Source organism: Salmo trutta, chromosome 38 (assembly GCF_901001165.1).
Source record: "Salmo trutta chromosome 38, fSalTru1.1, whole genome shotgun sequence".
Taxonomy (NCBI): domain Eukaryota; kingdom Metazoa; phylum Chordata; class Actinopteri; order Salmoniformes; family Salmonidae; genus Salmo; species Salmo trutta.
Genome location: NC_042994.1, coordinates 29,329,132 through 29,346,595, shown reverse-complemented (window position 1 = coordinate 29,346,595; position 17,464 = coordinate 29,329,132). Strand labels below are relative to the sequence as shown.

The 17,464-nt window shown below is 44.0% G+C and overlaps 1 protein-coding gene across 1 annotated transcript in view; it reads left to right on the top strand.

Moving 5' to 3' along the window:
* The window catches only part of gtf3c1 (general transcription factor IIIC subunit 1), a 69,334-nt gene that overhangs the window by 9,950 nt on the left and 41,920 nt on the right, over window positions 1-17,464 (top strand). Inside the window, exons 7-12 of the mRNA XM_029739836.1 lie at window positions 8,243-8,246; window positions 8,709-8,886; window positions 9,115-9,232; window positions 9,332-9,464; window positions 9,907-9,982; window positions 16,330-16,506. Of these exons, the coding sequence (XP_029595696.1) occupies window positions 8,243-8,246; window positions 8,709-8,886; window positions 9,115-9,232; window positions 9,332-9,464; window positions 9,907-9,982; window positions 16,330-16,506 (686 nt within the window). The remainder of the gene's footprint in view (window positions 1-8,242; window positions 8,247-8,708; window positions 8,887-9,114; window positions 9,233-9,331; window positions 9,465-9,906; window positions 9,983-16,329; window positions 16,507-17,464) is intronic.

The following is a 17,464-nucleotide window of genomic DNA, read 5'->3' as shown; positions in this document are numbered from 1 at the left end:
TACAACAGGTGTAGTAGACCTTGCAGTGAAATGCTGAATACAACAGGTGTAGTAGACCTTACAGTGAAATGCTGAATACAACAGGTGTAGTAGACCTTGCAGTGAAATGCTGAATACAACAGGTGTAGTAGACCTTACAGTGAAATGCCGAATACAACAGGTGTAGTAGACCTTACAGTGAAATGCCGAATACAACAGGTGTAGTAGACCTTACAGTGAAACGCCGAATACAACAGGTGTAGTAGACCTTACAGTGAAACGCTGAATACAACAGGTGTAGTAGACCGTACAGTGAAACGCTGAATACAACAGGTGTAGTAGACCTTACAGTGAAACGCTGAATACAACAGGTGTAGTAGACCTTGCAGTGGAAATGCCGAATAACAACAGGTGTAGTAGACCTTGCAGTGAAATGCTGAATACAACAGGTGTAGTAGACCTACAGTGAAATGCTGAAATACAACAGTGTAGTAGACCTTGCAGTGAAATGCTGAATACAACAGGTGTAGTAGACCTTACAGTGAAACGCTGATACACAGGTGTAGTAGACCTTACAGTGAATGCCGAATACAACAGGTGTAGTAGACCTTATAGTGAAATGCCGAATACACAGTGTAGTATACCTTACAGTGAATGGCCGAATACAACAGGTGTAGTAGACCGTACAGTGAAACGCTGATACAACAGGTGTAGTAGACCTTACAGTGAAACGCTGAATACAACAGGTGTAGTAGACCTTACAGTGAAACGCTGATACAACAGGTGTAGTAGACCTTGCAGTGAAATGCCGAATACACAGGTGTAGTAGACCTTGCAGTGAAATGCTGAATACAACAGGTGTAGTAGACCTTGCAGTGAAATGCTGAATACAACAGGTGTAGTAGACCTTACAGTGAAACGCTGAATACAACAGGTGTAGTAGACCTTACAGTGAAATGCCGAATACAACAGGTGTAGTAGACCTTATAGTGAAATGCCGAATACAACAGGTGTAGTAGACCTTACATTGAAACGCTGAATACAACAGTGTAGTAGACCTTACAGTGAAACGCTGAATACAACAGGTGTAGTAGACCTTGCAGTGAAATGCCGAATACAACAGGTGTAGTAGACCTTGCAGTGAAATGCTGAATACAACAGGTGTAGTAGACTCTTACAGTGAAACGCTGAATACAACAGGTGTAGTAGACCTTGCAGTGAAATGCTGAATACAACAGGTGTAGTAGAACCTTGCAGTGAAATGCTGAATACAACAGGTGTAGTAGACCTTACAGTGAAACGCCGAATACAACAGGTGTAGTAGACCTTACAGTGAAACGCCGAATACAACAGGTGTAGTAGACCTTACAGTGAAATGCCGAATACAACAGGTGTAGTAGACCTTACAGTGAAATGCCGAATACAACAGGTGTAGTAGACCTTACAGTGAAACGCTGAATACAACAGGTGTAGTAGACCTTACAGTGAAACGCTGAATACAACAGGTGTAGTAGACCTTACAGTGAAACGCTGAATACAACAGGTGTAGTAGACCTTGCAGTGAAATGCCGAATACAACAGGTGTAGTAGACCTTGCAGTGAAATGCTGAATACAACAGGTGTAGTAGACCTTACAGTGAAATGCTGAATACAACAGGTGTAGTAGACCTTACAGTGAAACGCTGAATACAACAGGTGTAGTAGACCTTGCAGTGAAATGCTGAATACAACAGGTGTAGTAGACCTTACAGTGAAACGCTGAATACAACAGGTGTAGTAGACCTTACAGTGAAATGCTGAATACAACAGGTGTAGTAGACCTTGCAGTGAAATGCTGAATACAACAGGTGTAGTAGACCTTACAGTGAAATGCTGAATACAACAGGTGTAGTAGACCTTACAGTGAAACGCTGAATACAACAGGTGTAGTAGACCTTACAGTGAAATGCTGAATACAACAGGTGTAGTAGACCTTACAGTGAAATGCTGAATACAACAGGTGTAGTAGACCTCACAGTGAAATGCTGAATACAACAGGTGTAGTAGACCTTGCAGTGAAATGCTGAATACAACAGGTGTAGTAGACCTTGCAGTGAAATGCTGAATACAACAGGTGTAGTAGACCTTACAGTGAAATGCTGAATACAACAGGTGTAGTAGACCTTGCAGTGAAATGCTGAATACAACAGGTGTAGTAGACCTTACAGTGAAACGCTGAATACAACAGGTGTAGTAGACCTTACAGTGAAATGCCGAATACAACAGGTGTAGTAGACCTTACAGTGAAACGCCGAATACAACAGGTGTAGTAGACCTTACAGTGAAACGCTGAATACAACAGGTGTAGTAGACCGTACAGTGAAACGCTGAATACAACAGGTGTAGTAGACCTTACAGTGAAACGCTGAATACAACAGGTGTAGTAGACCTTGCAGTGAAATGCCGAATACAACAGGTGTAGTAGACCTTGCAGTGAAATGCTGAATACAACAGGTGTAGTAGACCTTACAGTGAAATGCTGAATACAACAGGTGTAGTAGACCTGCAGTGAAATGCTGAATACAACAGGTGTAGTAGACCTTACGTGAAACGCTGAATACAACAGGTGAGTGACCTGACAGTGAAATGCCGAATACAACAGGTGTAGTAGACCTTACAGTGAAATGCCGAATACAACAGGTGTAGTAGACCTTACAGTGAAATGCCGAATACAACAGGTGTAGTAGACCTTACAGTGAAATGCCGAATACAACAGGTGTAGTAGACCTTACAGTGAAACGCTGAATACAACAGGTGTAGTAGACCTTACAGTGAAACGCTGAATACAACAGGTGTAGTAGACCTTACAGTGAAACGCTGAATACAACAGGTGTAGTAGACCTTACAGTGAAACGCTGAATACAACAGGTGTAGTAGACCTTGCAGTGAAATGCCGAATACAACAGGTGTAGTAGACCTTGCAGTGAAATGCTGAATACAACAGGTGTAGTAGACCTTGCAGTGAAATGCTGAATACAACAGGTGTAGTAGACCTTACAGTGAAACGCTGAATACAACAGGTGTAGTAGACCTTACAGTGAAATGCCGAATACAACAGGTGTAGTAGACCTTACAGTGAAACGCTGAATACAACAGGTGTAGTAGACCTTACAGTGAAACGCTGAATACAACAGGTGTAGTAGACCTTACAGTGAAACGCTGAATACAACAGGTGTAGTAGACCTTGCAGTGAAATGCCGAATACAACAGGTGTAGTAGACCTTGCAGTGAAATGCTGAATACAACAGGTGTAGTAGACCTTACAGTGAAACGCTGAATACAACAGGTGTAGTAGACCTTGCAGTGAAATGCTGAATACAACAGGTGTAGTAGACCTTGCAGTGAAATGCTGAATACAACAGGTGTAGTAGACCTTACAGTGAAACGCCGAATACAACAGGTGTAGTAGACCTTACAGTGAAACGCCGAATACAACAGGTGTAGTAGACCTTACAGTGAAATGCCGAATACAACAGGTGTAGTAGACCTTACAGTGAAATGCCGAATACAACAGGTGTAGTAGACCTTACAGTGAAACGCTGAATACAACAGGTGTAGTAGACCTTACAGTGAAACGCTGAATACAACAGGTGTAGTAGACCTTACAGTGAAACGCTGAATACAACAGGTGTAGTAGACCTTGCAGTGAAATGCCGAATACAACAGGTGTAGTAGACCTTGCAGTGAAATGCCGAATACAACAGGTGTAGTAGACCTTACAGTGAAACGCTGAATACAACAGGTGTAGTAGACCTTGCAGTGAAATGCTGAATACAACAGGTGTAGTAGACCTTACAGTGAAACGCTGAATACAACAGGTGTAGTAGACCTTACAGTGAAATGCTGAATACAACAGGTGTAGTAGACCTTGCAGTGAAATGCTGAATACAACAGGTGTAGTAGACCTTACAGTGAAATGCTGAATACAACAGGTGTAGTAGACCTTACAGTGAAACGCTGAATACAACAGGTGTAGTAGACCTTACAGTGAAATGCTGAATACAACAGGTGTAGTAGACCTTACAGTGAAATGCTGAATACAACAGGTGTAGTAGACCTCACAGTGAAATGCTGAATGCAACAGGTGTAGTAGACCTTACAGTGAAATGCTGAATACAACAGGTGTAGTAGACCTTGCAGTGAAATGCTGAATACAAGCCCTTAACAAACAATGCTGTTTTGAGAAAATAAAAAAAAGAAGTAAGATAAAAATAACAAGTAATTAAAGAGCAGCAGAGTCAATGTGGAGGCTGTATACAGGATGTACCGGTACAGAGTCAATGTGGAGGCTGTATACAGGATGTACCGGTACAGAGTCAATGTGGAGGCTGTATACAGGATGTACCGGTACAGAGTCAATGTGGAGGCTGTATACAGGATGTACCGGTACAGAGTCAATGTGGAGGCTGTATACAGGATGTACCGGTACAGAGTCAATGTGGAGGCTGTATACAGGATGTACCGGTACAGAGTCAATGTGGAGGCAGTACACAGGATGTACCGGTACAGAGTCAATGTGGAGGCTGTATACAGGATGTACCGGTACAGAGTCAATGTGGAGGCTGTATACAGGATGTACCGGTACAGAGTCAATGTGGAGGCAGTATACAGGATGTACCGGTACAGAGTCAATGTGGAGGCTGTATACAGGATGTACCGGTACAGAGTCAATGTGGAGGCTGTACACAGGATGTACCGGTACAGAGTCAATGTGGAGGCAGTATACAGGATGTACCGGTACAGAGTCAATGTGCAGGCCCACCGGTGTCGAGGTAATATGTACATGTAGGTAGAGTTATTAAAGTGACTTTGCATAGATAATAACAGAGAGTAGCAGCAGCGTAGGGGGGAGGGTGCAAATAGTCTGGGTAGCCATTTGATTAGATGTTCAGGAGTCTTATGGCTTGGGGGTAGAAGCTCTTTAGAAGCCTCTTGGACCTAGACTTGGCGCTCCGTTACCGCTTGCTGTGCGGTAGCAGAGAGAGTAGTCTGACTAGGGTGGCTGGAATCTTTGACAATTTTTAGGGCCTTCCTCTGACCCCGCCTGGTATAGAGGTCCTGAATGGCAGGAAGCTTGACCCCGGTGATGTACTGGGCCGTACACACTACCCTCTGTAGTGCCTTGTAGATGGAGGCAGAGCAGTTGCCATACCAGGCAGTGATGCAACCAGTCAGGATGCTCTCGATGGTGCACCTTTTGAGGACCTGAGGACCCATGCCAAATCTTTTCAGTCTCCTGAGGGGGAATAGGCTTTGTCGTTCCCTCTTCACAACTGTCTTGGTGTGTTTGGACCATTCTAGTTTGTTGGTGATGTGGACGCCAAGGAACTTGAAGCTCTCAACCTGCTCCACTACAGCCCCGTCGATGAGAAGGGGGGCGTGCTCGGTCCTGCTTTTCCTGTGGTCCACAATCATCTACTTTGTCTTGATCATATTGAGGGAGAGGTTGTTGTCCTGGCACCACACTGCCAGGTCTCTGACCTCCTCCCTAAAGGCTGTCTCATCGTTGTCGGTGATCAGGCCTACCACTGTTGTCATCAGCAGACTTAATGATGGTGTTGGAGTCGTGCCTGGCCGTACAGTCATGAGTGAACAGGGAGTACAGGAGGGGACTGAGTACGCACCCCTGAGGGGCCTCCGTGTTGAGGATCAGCATGGCGGATATGTTGTTATCTACCCTCACCACCTGGGGGCGGCCCGTCAGGAAGTCCAGGATCCAGTTGCAGAGGGAGGTGTTTAGTCCCAGGGTCCTTAGCTTAGTGATGAGCTTGGAGGGCACTATGGTGTTGAACACTGAGCTGTAGACAATGAACAGCATTCTCACATAGGTGTTCCTTTTGAATTACCACGACTATGGCCCTTGCACAGTGACTCGGTACTGGTACTCCTTGTATAAAGCCTCGTTATTGTTTTTGTTATTATTTCCTTTTTTTATTTAGCGAGTATGTCTTCCGTTTTAACTCAGCGTTGTTGGTTAGGGGCTCGTAACACGTTTCACTGTTAAGTCTACACCTGTTGTATTCGGCTCATGTGACCAATAAAAATTGTATTTGATTTGAATAGGCTCTTTGAAAGGGTTTCCATAAATGATTTGTGCGTATTGATACACCATCCACAGAGTAATGAATTACTTCACCAAAGTAAAGCTCAAAGGGAATGATGACGTCATTCAATGTCTGCTGCTTTTTGAATATTTTTTTCACCCATCAGTCTGTAACAACAACAACAACATGTGGAGAATATCAAGGGGTGTGTGACTTTGTGAAGGACTGTACGTTCATGTATTCTTTGTGAAGGACTGTACGTTCATGTATTCTTTGTGAAGGACTGTACGTTCATGTATTCTTTGTGAAGGACTGTACGTTCATGTGTTCTTTGTGAAGGACTGTACGTTCATGTGTTCTTTGTGAAGGACTGTACGTTCATGTATTCTTTGTGAAGGACTGTACGTTCATGTATTCTTTGTGAAGGACTGTACGTTCATGTATTCTTTGTGAAGGACTGTACGTTCATGTATTCTTTGTGAAGGACTGTACGTTCATGTGTTCTTTGTGAAGGACTGTACGTTCATGTATTCTTTGAAGGACTGTACGTTCATGTATTCTTTGTGAAGGCCTGTACGTTCATGTGTTCTTTGTGAAGGACTGTACGTTCATGTATTCTTTGAAGGACTGTACGTTCATGTATTCTTTGTGAAGGCCTGTACGTTCATGTATTCTTTGTGAAGGCCTGTACGTTCATGTGTTCTTTGTGAAGGACTGTACGTTCATGTATTCTTTGTGAAGGACTGTACGTTCATGTATTCTTTGTGAAGGACTGTACGTTCATGTATTCTTTGTGAAGGACTGTACGTTCATGTATTCTTTGTGAAGGACTGTACGTTCATGTATTCTTTGTGAAGGACTGTACGTTCATGTATTCTTTGTGAAGGACTGTACGTTCATGTATTCTTTGTGAAGGACTGTACGTTCATGTATTCTTTGTGAAGGACTGTACGTTCATGTATTCTTTGTGAAGGACTGTACGTTCATGTATTCTTTGTGAAGGACTGTACGTTCATGTATTCTTTGTGAAGGACTGTACGTTCATGTATTCTTTGAAGGACTGTACGTTCATGTATTCTTGTGAAGGCCTGTACGTTCATGTATTCTTTGTGAAGGCCTGTACGTTCATGTGTTCTTTGTGAAGGACTGTACGTTCATGTATTCTTTGTGAAGGACTGTACGTTCATGTATTCTTTGTGAAGGACTGTACGTTCATGTATTCTTTGTGAAGGACTGTACGTTCATGTATTCTTTGTGAAGGACTGTACGTTCATGTGTTCTTTGTGAAGGACTGTACGTTCATGTATTCTTTGAAGGACTGTACGTTCATGTATTCTTTGTGAAGGCCTGTACGTTCATGTATTCTTTGTGAAGGCCTGTACGTTCATGTGTTCTTTGTGAAGGACTGTACGTTCATGTATTCTTTGTGAAGGACTGTACGTTCATGTATTCTTTGTGAAGGACTGTACGTTCATGTATTCTTTGTGAAGGACTGTACGTTCATGTATTCTTTGTGAAGGACTGTACGTTCATGTGTTCTTTGTGAAGGACTGTACGTTCATGTATTCTTTGAAGGACTGTACGTTCATGTATTCTTTGTGAAGGCCTGTACGTTCATGTGTTCTTTGTGAAGGACTGTACGTTCATGTATTCTTTGAAGGACTGTACGTTCATGTATTCTTTGTGAAGGCCTGTACGTTCATGTATTCTTTGTGAAGGCCTGTACGTTCATGTGTTCTTTGTGAAGGACTGTACGTTCATGTGTTCTTTGTGAAGGACTGTACGTTCATGTATTCTTTGTGAAGGACTGTACGTTCATGTATTCTTTGTGAAGGACTGTACGTTCATGTATTCTTTGTGAAGGACTGTACGTTCATGTATTCTTTGTGAAGGACTGTACGTTCATGTATTCTTTGTGAAGGACTGTACGTTCATGTATTCTTTGTGAAGGACTGTACGTTCATGTATTCTTTGTGAAGGACTGTACGTTCATGTATTCTTTGTGAAGGACTGTACGTTCATGTATTCTTTGTGAAGGACTGTACGTTCATGTATTCTTTGTGAAGGACTGTACGTTCATGTATTCTTTGAAGGACTGTACGTTCATGTATTCTTTGTGAAGGCCTGTACGTTCATGTATTCTTTGTGAAGGCCTGTACGTTCATGTGTTCTTTGTGAAGGACTGTACGTTCATGTATTCTTTGTGAAGGACTGTACGTTCATGTATTCTTTGTGAAGGACTGTACGTTCATGTATTCTTTGTGAAGGACTGTACGTTCATGTATTCTTTGTGAAGGACTGTACGTTCATGTATTCTTTGTTTTAACTATTTGATTTTGACAAGGTGTTGGGCTAATTAGCTATCTCTATTTACAATGTGCTTCTGTCTCTCTCTGTCTCTCTGTCTCTCTCTTTGTCTCTCTCTCTCTTTGTCTCTCTCTCTCTTTGTCTCTCTCTCTCTTTGTCTCTCTGTCTCTCTCTCTCTCTCTCTGTCTCTCTCTCTCTCTCTGTCTCTCTCTCTGTCTCTCTCTCTCTGTCCCTCTCTCTCTCTGTCCCTCTCTCTCCCCCTGTCCCTCTCTCTCCCCCCCTCTCTGTCTCTCTCCCCCTTTCCTCTGTCTCGCCCTCTCCTCTCTCTCCTCTCTCTAGGTGTACCTGTATGTGAAGCGTAACTGTATGATAGTAGACACTACTATGTGTGAGCCCCACTATAACCTGGTGTTGGAGACGAGGGTGTTTGAGAGACGGAGATACACACTGAACACCCTGACAGACGTAGACAACTACTGGTTTGACCTGATGTGTGTCTGCCTCAACACACCACTAGGTAGGCCGCACACGCAGACACGCAAAAACGATCACTATCAACGATCTGCCTGCATGCACAGGCTACTCACGCTGTCTTGCCTTCTCTCTCTCTCCCTCTCCCTCGCTCTCGCTTCGTCCCTGTCTCCATTTGTCTCTCTTGCTCTTTCCATCTCTGTCTCTGTTGCTCTTTCCATCTCTCTCCATTTCTGTCTCTTGCTCTCTCTCTCTCTCTCTCTCTTTCTCCCAGGTGTGATCAGGAAGGAGCGGCCGAAGAGAAGCTCTGCCTCCAAATCCCAGGAGGGGCCAGTCAAGGTTCCCGTGGATACAGACCGCCACAAGTTCCGTCACCTGGATCACATGCTCAAGTAAGGGGGAGAGAGATATGTGTGTGTGTGTGTGTGTAACGTGTGTGTGTGTGTAACGTGTGTGTGTAACCTGTGTAACGTGTGTGTGTGTGTGTGTAGGGGCAGCAGGGAGGTGTGTTATGCAGCAGTAATACCAGGGGACAGTAAAGGAGCAGGAGGTCTGGACTCTGACTTCTTCGGACACCTCAAACGCAACTGGATATGGACCTGTCATCTGATGAGAACCAAGAGGGTAAAACACACACACACACTAAAACACAACTGTTATGGACCTGTCATTTGATGAGAACCAAGAGGGTAAAACACACACACACACTAAAACACAACTGGATATGGACCTGTCATCTGATGAGAACCAAGAGGGTAAAACACACACACACACACACACTAAAACACAACTGTTATGGACCTGTCATTTGATGAGAACCAAGAGGGTAAAACACACACTAAAACACCCGTATATATATATATATATATATATATATATATATATTTATTTATTTATTTATTTATTTATTTATTTATTTATTTACAGACACACACACTAAAACACACACACCCACTAAACCACCCGTATACACACAAATAAACCGTTATTGTTATGTTGTGTCTATATAAATTCTCAACTTTCAGTGCTCTGGAATTGTAAGAGATCAATATAATGTGTGTTCTAGAGCAACAACCAGTACGAGTCCAGTAACACAGTGAGACTGAATAGTCTACTGACCAAACATCTGACCATGGATATAGGTGAGTTACACACTCCTGTCTGTGTTTTACATCTATACACACTCACCGGTCAGTTTATTAGGTACACCTCCCCATTCACGTAAATGGATCGCTCCTATAGACCTTCATTCAAGTGGCTGTAGCTTGCTATATAAAGCAGGCAGACCGGCATCGAGGCATTCAGTTACTGATTGAATGTTAAAATGGGCAGAATAAGTGATCTAAACGACTGAGGGTGGTATGATCGTCAGTGCCAGCCGCGCCAGATCCACTACCTCAGAAACATCTGCCCTCCTGGGCGTTTCACACACGACAGTGTCTAGGGTTTACTGAGAAGGGTGTGACAAACAGAACAACCTCCAGTCAGATACAGTCCTGTGGGAGAAAACAGCTCCTTGAGAGAGGCTGAATGAGAATGGCAAGAATGGTGCGAGTTAACAGACAGGCCACAAACAGACAGATAATAGCACAGTATAACAGTGGTGTGCAGAATGGCATCTCAGAACACACGGATGGGCTCTTACACGACCACACCAGGTTCCACTCCTCCTCCTTCGCTGATAGAAGAAGAAGAGGAGGAAGATGAAGATGAAGCTCCAGTGGGATCACCAACTCTGAACAATTTGAGGCCTGAAAAACATTGCCTGGAACATGAGTGACGTGACAGCTGAAAACCAAGGCTCATGCGTGTGTCGATAGGACCAATGGGGTGGGAGTAGCTCTGTTTGATACAGACAAACAGGGTTCGCACAAGATGCTTAAAATACTTACATTTGGCACTCTGAAATTCAGGTACTGGAATACCTTGAAAATCAGACATTTTCTCAAGTTGGTATTTGAAAAGTACTTGAATTAAAATGAGAGGAGAACAGATCAAATATATTTATTTGGCACTGTGTAAGGTGCAAAACAACTGTGTCAGACTTTGACATAGTGGTCATGGGTGAATCGGCGCTGAAGATCGACACGAAGGGGGGGGGGGCCCTGAAGATCCACACGAAGGGGGGGGGGGCCCTGAAGATCCACACGAAGGGGGGGAGACGGCCCTGAAGATCCACACGAAGGGGGGGGGGGCCCTGAAGATCCACACGAAGGGGGGGGGGGGGCCCTGAAGATCCACACGAAGGGGGGGGGGCCCTGAAGATCCACACGAAGGGGGGGGGGGCCCTGAAGATCCACACGAAGGGGGGGGGGCCTGAAGATCCACACGAAGGGGGGGGGCCCTGAAGATCGACACGAAGGGGGGGGAGACGGCCGTGAAGATCCACACGAAGCGGGGGGGGAGACGGCCCTGAAGATCCACACGAAGGGGGGGGGAGACGGCCCTGAAGATCCACACGAAGGGGGGGGGAGACGGCCCTGAAGATCCACACGAAGGGGGGGGGGGCCCTGAAGATCCACACGAAGGGGGGAGACGGCCCTGAAGATCCACACGAAGGGGGGAGACGGCCCTGAAGATCCACACGAAGGGGGGAGACGGCCCTGAAGATCCACACGAAGGGGGGGGGGGCCCTGAAGATCCACACGAAGGGGGGGGAGACGGCCCTGAAGATCCACACGAAGGGGGGGAGACGGCCCTGAAGATCCACACGAAGGGGGGGGGGGAGACGGCCCTGAAGATCCACACGAAGGGGGGGGGCCCTGAAAATCCACACGAAGGGGGGGGGGCCCTGAAAATCCACACGAAGGGGGGGGGGCCCTGAAGATCCACACGAAGGGGGGGGGGCCCTGAAGATCCACACGAAGGGGGGGGAGACGGCCCTGAAGATCCACACGAAGGGGGGGAGACGGCGAGGCATCCTGCACTGGTGCCAGTTCTACATCGTCGTGTGTTTGCCACCTGCTTCATTCACAGGAGTGCCCGCGATATTCCGCTTTATTAACCTCTATGGTCTAGGTGGCAAGCGTCCCACCCCTGGTACACCCTATCAACAGCAGGTGAAATATCAAGGGCGCCAAATTTGAAAACAATTAAATGTCATAATTCAGATTTCTCAAACATACAACTATCTTACACCCTTTGAAAGATAAACATCTCCTTAATCTAACCACATTGTCCGATTTCAAAAAGGCTTTACTGTGAAAGCATAAAGTTAGATTATGTTAGGACAGTACATTGAAAATAGCTGTGTGTAATGTTTTGTCAATGCAAAGACAGGCGTCACCAAAAGCAGGAAACCAGCTAAAATTATGCACTAACCTTTGACAATCTTCATCAGATGACACTCCTAGGACATTATGTTAGACAATACATGCATTTTTTGTTCTATCAAGTTCATATTTATATCTAAAACAGCGTTTTACTATGGCGTTGATGTTGAGGAAATATTTTCCCTCCAATACCGCCAGTCAATCAGCACAACAAATTAAATAATTACTATTCGAAAACATTGGTAAAATATTATATTGTCATTCAAAGAATAAAAGATTAACATCTCTTGAACGCAACCGCATTGACAGATTTAAAAATAACCTTACTGGGAAATCACACTTTGCAATAATCTGAGTACTGCGCCCAGAAAAATAGGCTTTGCGATACAGACTAGGCGCCATCTTGGAGTCATCTAAAATTAAAAATACTATGTAAATATTCCCTTACCTTTGATTATCTTCATCAGAAGGCACTTCCAGGAATCCCAGGTCCATAACAAATGTAGTTTTGTTCGAAAAAGCTCATAATTTATGTCCAAAAAGCTCCGTGTTGTTAGCGCGTCCTGTAGGCTACTCAAAAACATGAACGACGCCCGCCGGACTTGTCTTCATCAAAAAAAATATTTACGTTCGTTCAAACATGTCAAACGTTGTATAGCGTAAATCATTAGGGCCTTTTTCAATCAGAACTTCAATAATATTCAAGGCGGACGATTGCATTCTCTTTTAAAACGTATTGGAACGAGAGTACCCAAACATGCACTCGCGCGCCATAGCAGTATAGGCCATCCGCTTATGACCAACGTTCCAAGTCTCTTGTTCGGTCAGTTTTCACAGTAGAAGACTCAAACCACTTTGTAAAGACTGGTGACATCTAGTGGATGGCGTAGGAAGTGCTCAATGATTAATAAGCCCCTGTGTGTTTCAATGGCATAGGCTTAAAAGTAATTCAACACATCAGGTATCCACTTCCTGTCAGAATTTGTCTCAGGGTTTTGACTGCCATATGAGTTCTGTTATACTTACAGACACCATTAAAACAGTTTTAGAAAATTCAGTGTTTTCTATCCAAATCTGTTAATAATATGCATATCCTAGCTTCTGAGTTTGAGTTGGTGTAGGAGGCAGTTAAAAATGGGCACATATTTTTTTCTAAATTCTCAATACTGCCCCCTAGCCCCAACAGGTTTTCAGAGGCAGCCGTTCTAGTGGCCGTCCACGTGCCATTTTCCTCACAGCCCACACGCCCTTTTCCCACGCGGTCACACTAAAGCTGCAAAAGTCCTTGAATTTGACTTGTCTGTACGAACCCTGGAAAAAAACTGTGGTTATATGTAAAAACCTGTCGTGGAAATTATGTTGTTGTGTGGATACGTAGGGTATGTGTGGATACGTAGGGTATGTGTGGATACGTAGGGTATGTGTGGATACGTAGGGTATATTTTACATTTACATTTTAGTAATTTAGCAGACGCTCTTATCCAGAGCGACTTACAGTAGTGAATGCATACATTTCATTTCATACTGGCCCCCCGTGGGAATCGAACCCACAACCCTGGCGTTGCACACACCATACTCTACCAACTAAGCCACAGGGAAGACCGTATATGATGTTGTGTGGATATGTAGGGTATGTGGGGTATATGATGTGTGGATATGTAGGGTATATGATGTGTGGATATGTAGGGTATATGATGTGTGGATATGTAGGGTATATGATGTGTGGATATGTAGGGTATATGATGTGTGGATATGTAGGGTATATGATGTGTGGATATGTAGGGTATATGATGTGTGGATATGTAGGGTATGTGATGTGTGGATATGTAGGGTATGTGATGTGTGGATATGTAGGGTATGTGATGTGTGGATATGTAGGGTATGTGATGTGTGGATATGTAGGGTATGTGATGTGTGGATATGTAGGGTATGTGATGTGTGGATATGTAGGGTATGTGATGTGTGGATATGTAGGGTATATGATGTGTGCATATGTAGGGTATATGATGTTGTGTGGATATGTAGGGTATGTGGGGTATATGATGTTGTGTGGATATGTAGGGTATGTGATGTGTGGATATGTAGGGTATGTGATGTGTGGATATGTAGGGTATGTGTTGTGTGGATATGTAGGGTGTATGATGTGTGGATATGTAGGGTGTATGATGTGTGGATATGTAGGGTATGTGATGTTGTGTGGATATGTAGGGTATGTGATGTTGTGTGTTTATGTAGGGTATATGATGTGTGGATATGTAGGGTATATGATGTGTGGATATGTAGGGTATGTGATGTGTGGATATGTAGGGTATATGATGTGTGGATATGTAGGGTATATGATGTGTGGATATGTAGGGTATATGATGTGTGGATATGTAGGGTATATGATGTGTGGATATGTAGGGTATATGATGTGTGGATATGTAGGGTATATGATGTGTGGATATGTAGGGTATGTGATGTGTGGATATGTAGGGTATGTGATGTGTGGATATGTAGGGTATATGATGTGTGGATATGTAGGGTATGTGATGTGTGGATATGTAGGGTGTATGATGTGTGGATATGTAGGGTGTATGATGTGTGGATATGTAGGTATATGATGTGTGGATATGTAGGGTATGTGATGTGTGGATATGTAGGGTATGTGATGTGTGGATATGTAGGGTATGTGTTGTGTGGATATGTAGGGTATGTGATGTGTGGATATGTAGGGTATATGATGTTGTGTGGATATGTAGGGTATATGATGTTGTGTGGATATGTAGGGTATATGATGATGTGTGGATATGTGGGGTATATGATGTTGTGTGAATATGTAGGGTATGTGATGTGTGAATATGTAGGGTATATGATGTGTGGATATGTAGGGTATGTGATGTGTGGATATGTAGGGTATGTGATGTGTGGATATGTAGGGTATGTGATGTGTGGATATGTAGGGTATGTGATGTGTGGATATGTAGGGTATGTGATGTGTGGATATGTAGGGTATGTGATGTGTGGATATGTAGGGTATGTGATGTGTGGGTATGTAGGGTATGTGATGTGTGGATATGTAGGGTATATGATGTTGTGTGGATATGTGGGGTATATGATGTTGCGTGGATATGTAGGGTATATGATGTTGCGTCGATATGTAGGGTGTATGATGTGTGGATATGTAGGGTATGTGATGTGTGGATATGTAGGGTATGTGATGTGTGGATATGTAGGGTATGTGATGTGTGGATATGTAGGGTATGTGATGTGTGGATATGTAGGGTATGTGATGTGTGGATATGTAGGGTATGTGATGTGTGGATATGTAGGGTATGTGATGTGTGGATATGTAGGGTATGTGATGTGTGGATATGTAGGGTATGTGATGTGTGGATATGTAGGGTATGTGATGTGTGGATATGTAGGGTATATGATGTTGTGTGGATATGTAGGGTATATGATGTTGTGTGGATATGTAGGGTATGTGATGTGTGGATATGTAGGGTATGTGTTGTGTGGATATGTAGGGTATGTGTTGTGTGGATATGTAGGGTATATGATGTTGTGTGGATATGTAGGGTATGTGATGTGTGGATATGTAGGGTATGTGATGTGTGGATATGTAGGGTATGTGATGTGTGGATATGTAGGGTATATGATGTTGTGTGGATATGTAGGGTATATGATGTTGTGTGGATATGTAGGGTATGTGATGTGTGGATATGTAGGGTATGTGATGTGTGGATATGTAGGGTATGTGATGTGTGGATATGTAGGGTATATGATGTTGTGGATATGTAGGGTATATGATGTTGTGTGGATATGTAGGGTATGATGTTGTGTGGATATGTAGGTATGTGTGGATATGTAGGGTATGTGATGTGTGGATATGTAGGGTATGTGATGTGTGGATATGTGGGGTATATGATGTTGTGTGGATATGTAGGGTATATGATGTTGTGTGGATATGTAGGGTATGTGATGTGTGGATATGTAGGGTATATGATGTGTGGATATGTGGGGTATATGATGTTGTGTGGATATGTAGGGTATGTGATGTGTGGTTGGGATCAGCTTGGCTTGGATGGGGAAGGATGTTTTCACTATTATTCCACAATGTAAAAATAAAGAAAAACCCTTGAATGAGTAGGTGTGTCCAAACTTTTGACTGGTACTATATATCTGTGTGTGTGTGTGTGTGTGTGTGTGTGTGTTAATCTCTGTGTCCCCTGAAGGCCCCAAGTTCCCCGGGCCCCTGTCCTCTAAGCAGGGGGTCCCAGCAGGGTTGAGGTTGGAGGAGGTCCACATCTCCACTGAGCCGTCCAGTAGGAACCTGCTGGTTAAAGGAGGGAACAAGAGGAAGAGGAAGAGAACTGTCAAACAGGTCAAAATACCACAGAAGAAGAAGAAAGGTGGGGCCAGACACACTATTGCTGAGCCAATAGACACACAGACGCACTATTGCTGAGCCAATAGACGCACTAGTGCTGAGCCAATAGACGCACAGACACATTAGTACTGAGCCAATAGACGCACTAGTGCTGAGCCAACAGACGCACAGACACATTAGTGCTGAGCCAATAGACACACAGACACATTAGTGCTGAGCCAATAGACGCACAGACACATTAGTGCTGAGCCAATAGACGCACAGACACATTAGTGCTGAGCCAATAGCCACACTAGTGCTGAGCCAATAGACACACAGACACATTAGTGCTGAGCCAATAGACACACAGACACATTAGTGCTGAGCCAATAGACGCACAGACACATTAGTGCTGAGCCAATAGACGCACTAGTGCTGAGCCAATAGACGCACTAGTGCTGAGCCAATAGACACACAGATGCACTAGTGCTGAGCCAATAGACACACTAGTGCTGAGCCAATAGACACACAGACACATTAGTGCTGAGCCAATAGCCACACTAGTGCTGAGCCAATAGACACACAGACACATTAGTGCTGAGCCAATAGACACACAGACACATTAGTGCTGAGCCAATAGACACACAGACACATTAGTGCTGAGCCAATAGACGCACAGACACATTAGTGCTGAGCCAATAGACGCACTAGTGCTGAGCCAATAGACGCACTAGTGCTGAGCCAATAGACACACAGACGCACTAGTGCTGAGCCAATAGACACACTAGTGCTGAGCCAATAGACACACAGACACATTAGTGCTGAGCCAATAGCCACACTAGTGCTGAGCCAATAGACACACAGACACATTAGTGCTGAGCCAATAGACACACAGACACATTAGTGCTGAGCCAATAGTGTTTTTTAGCTCTGTTTCGGTTAGATTATAACAAACCATTTTATGGTTTCGTAATATTGTTTTTGTATTTTTAATGCACTGT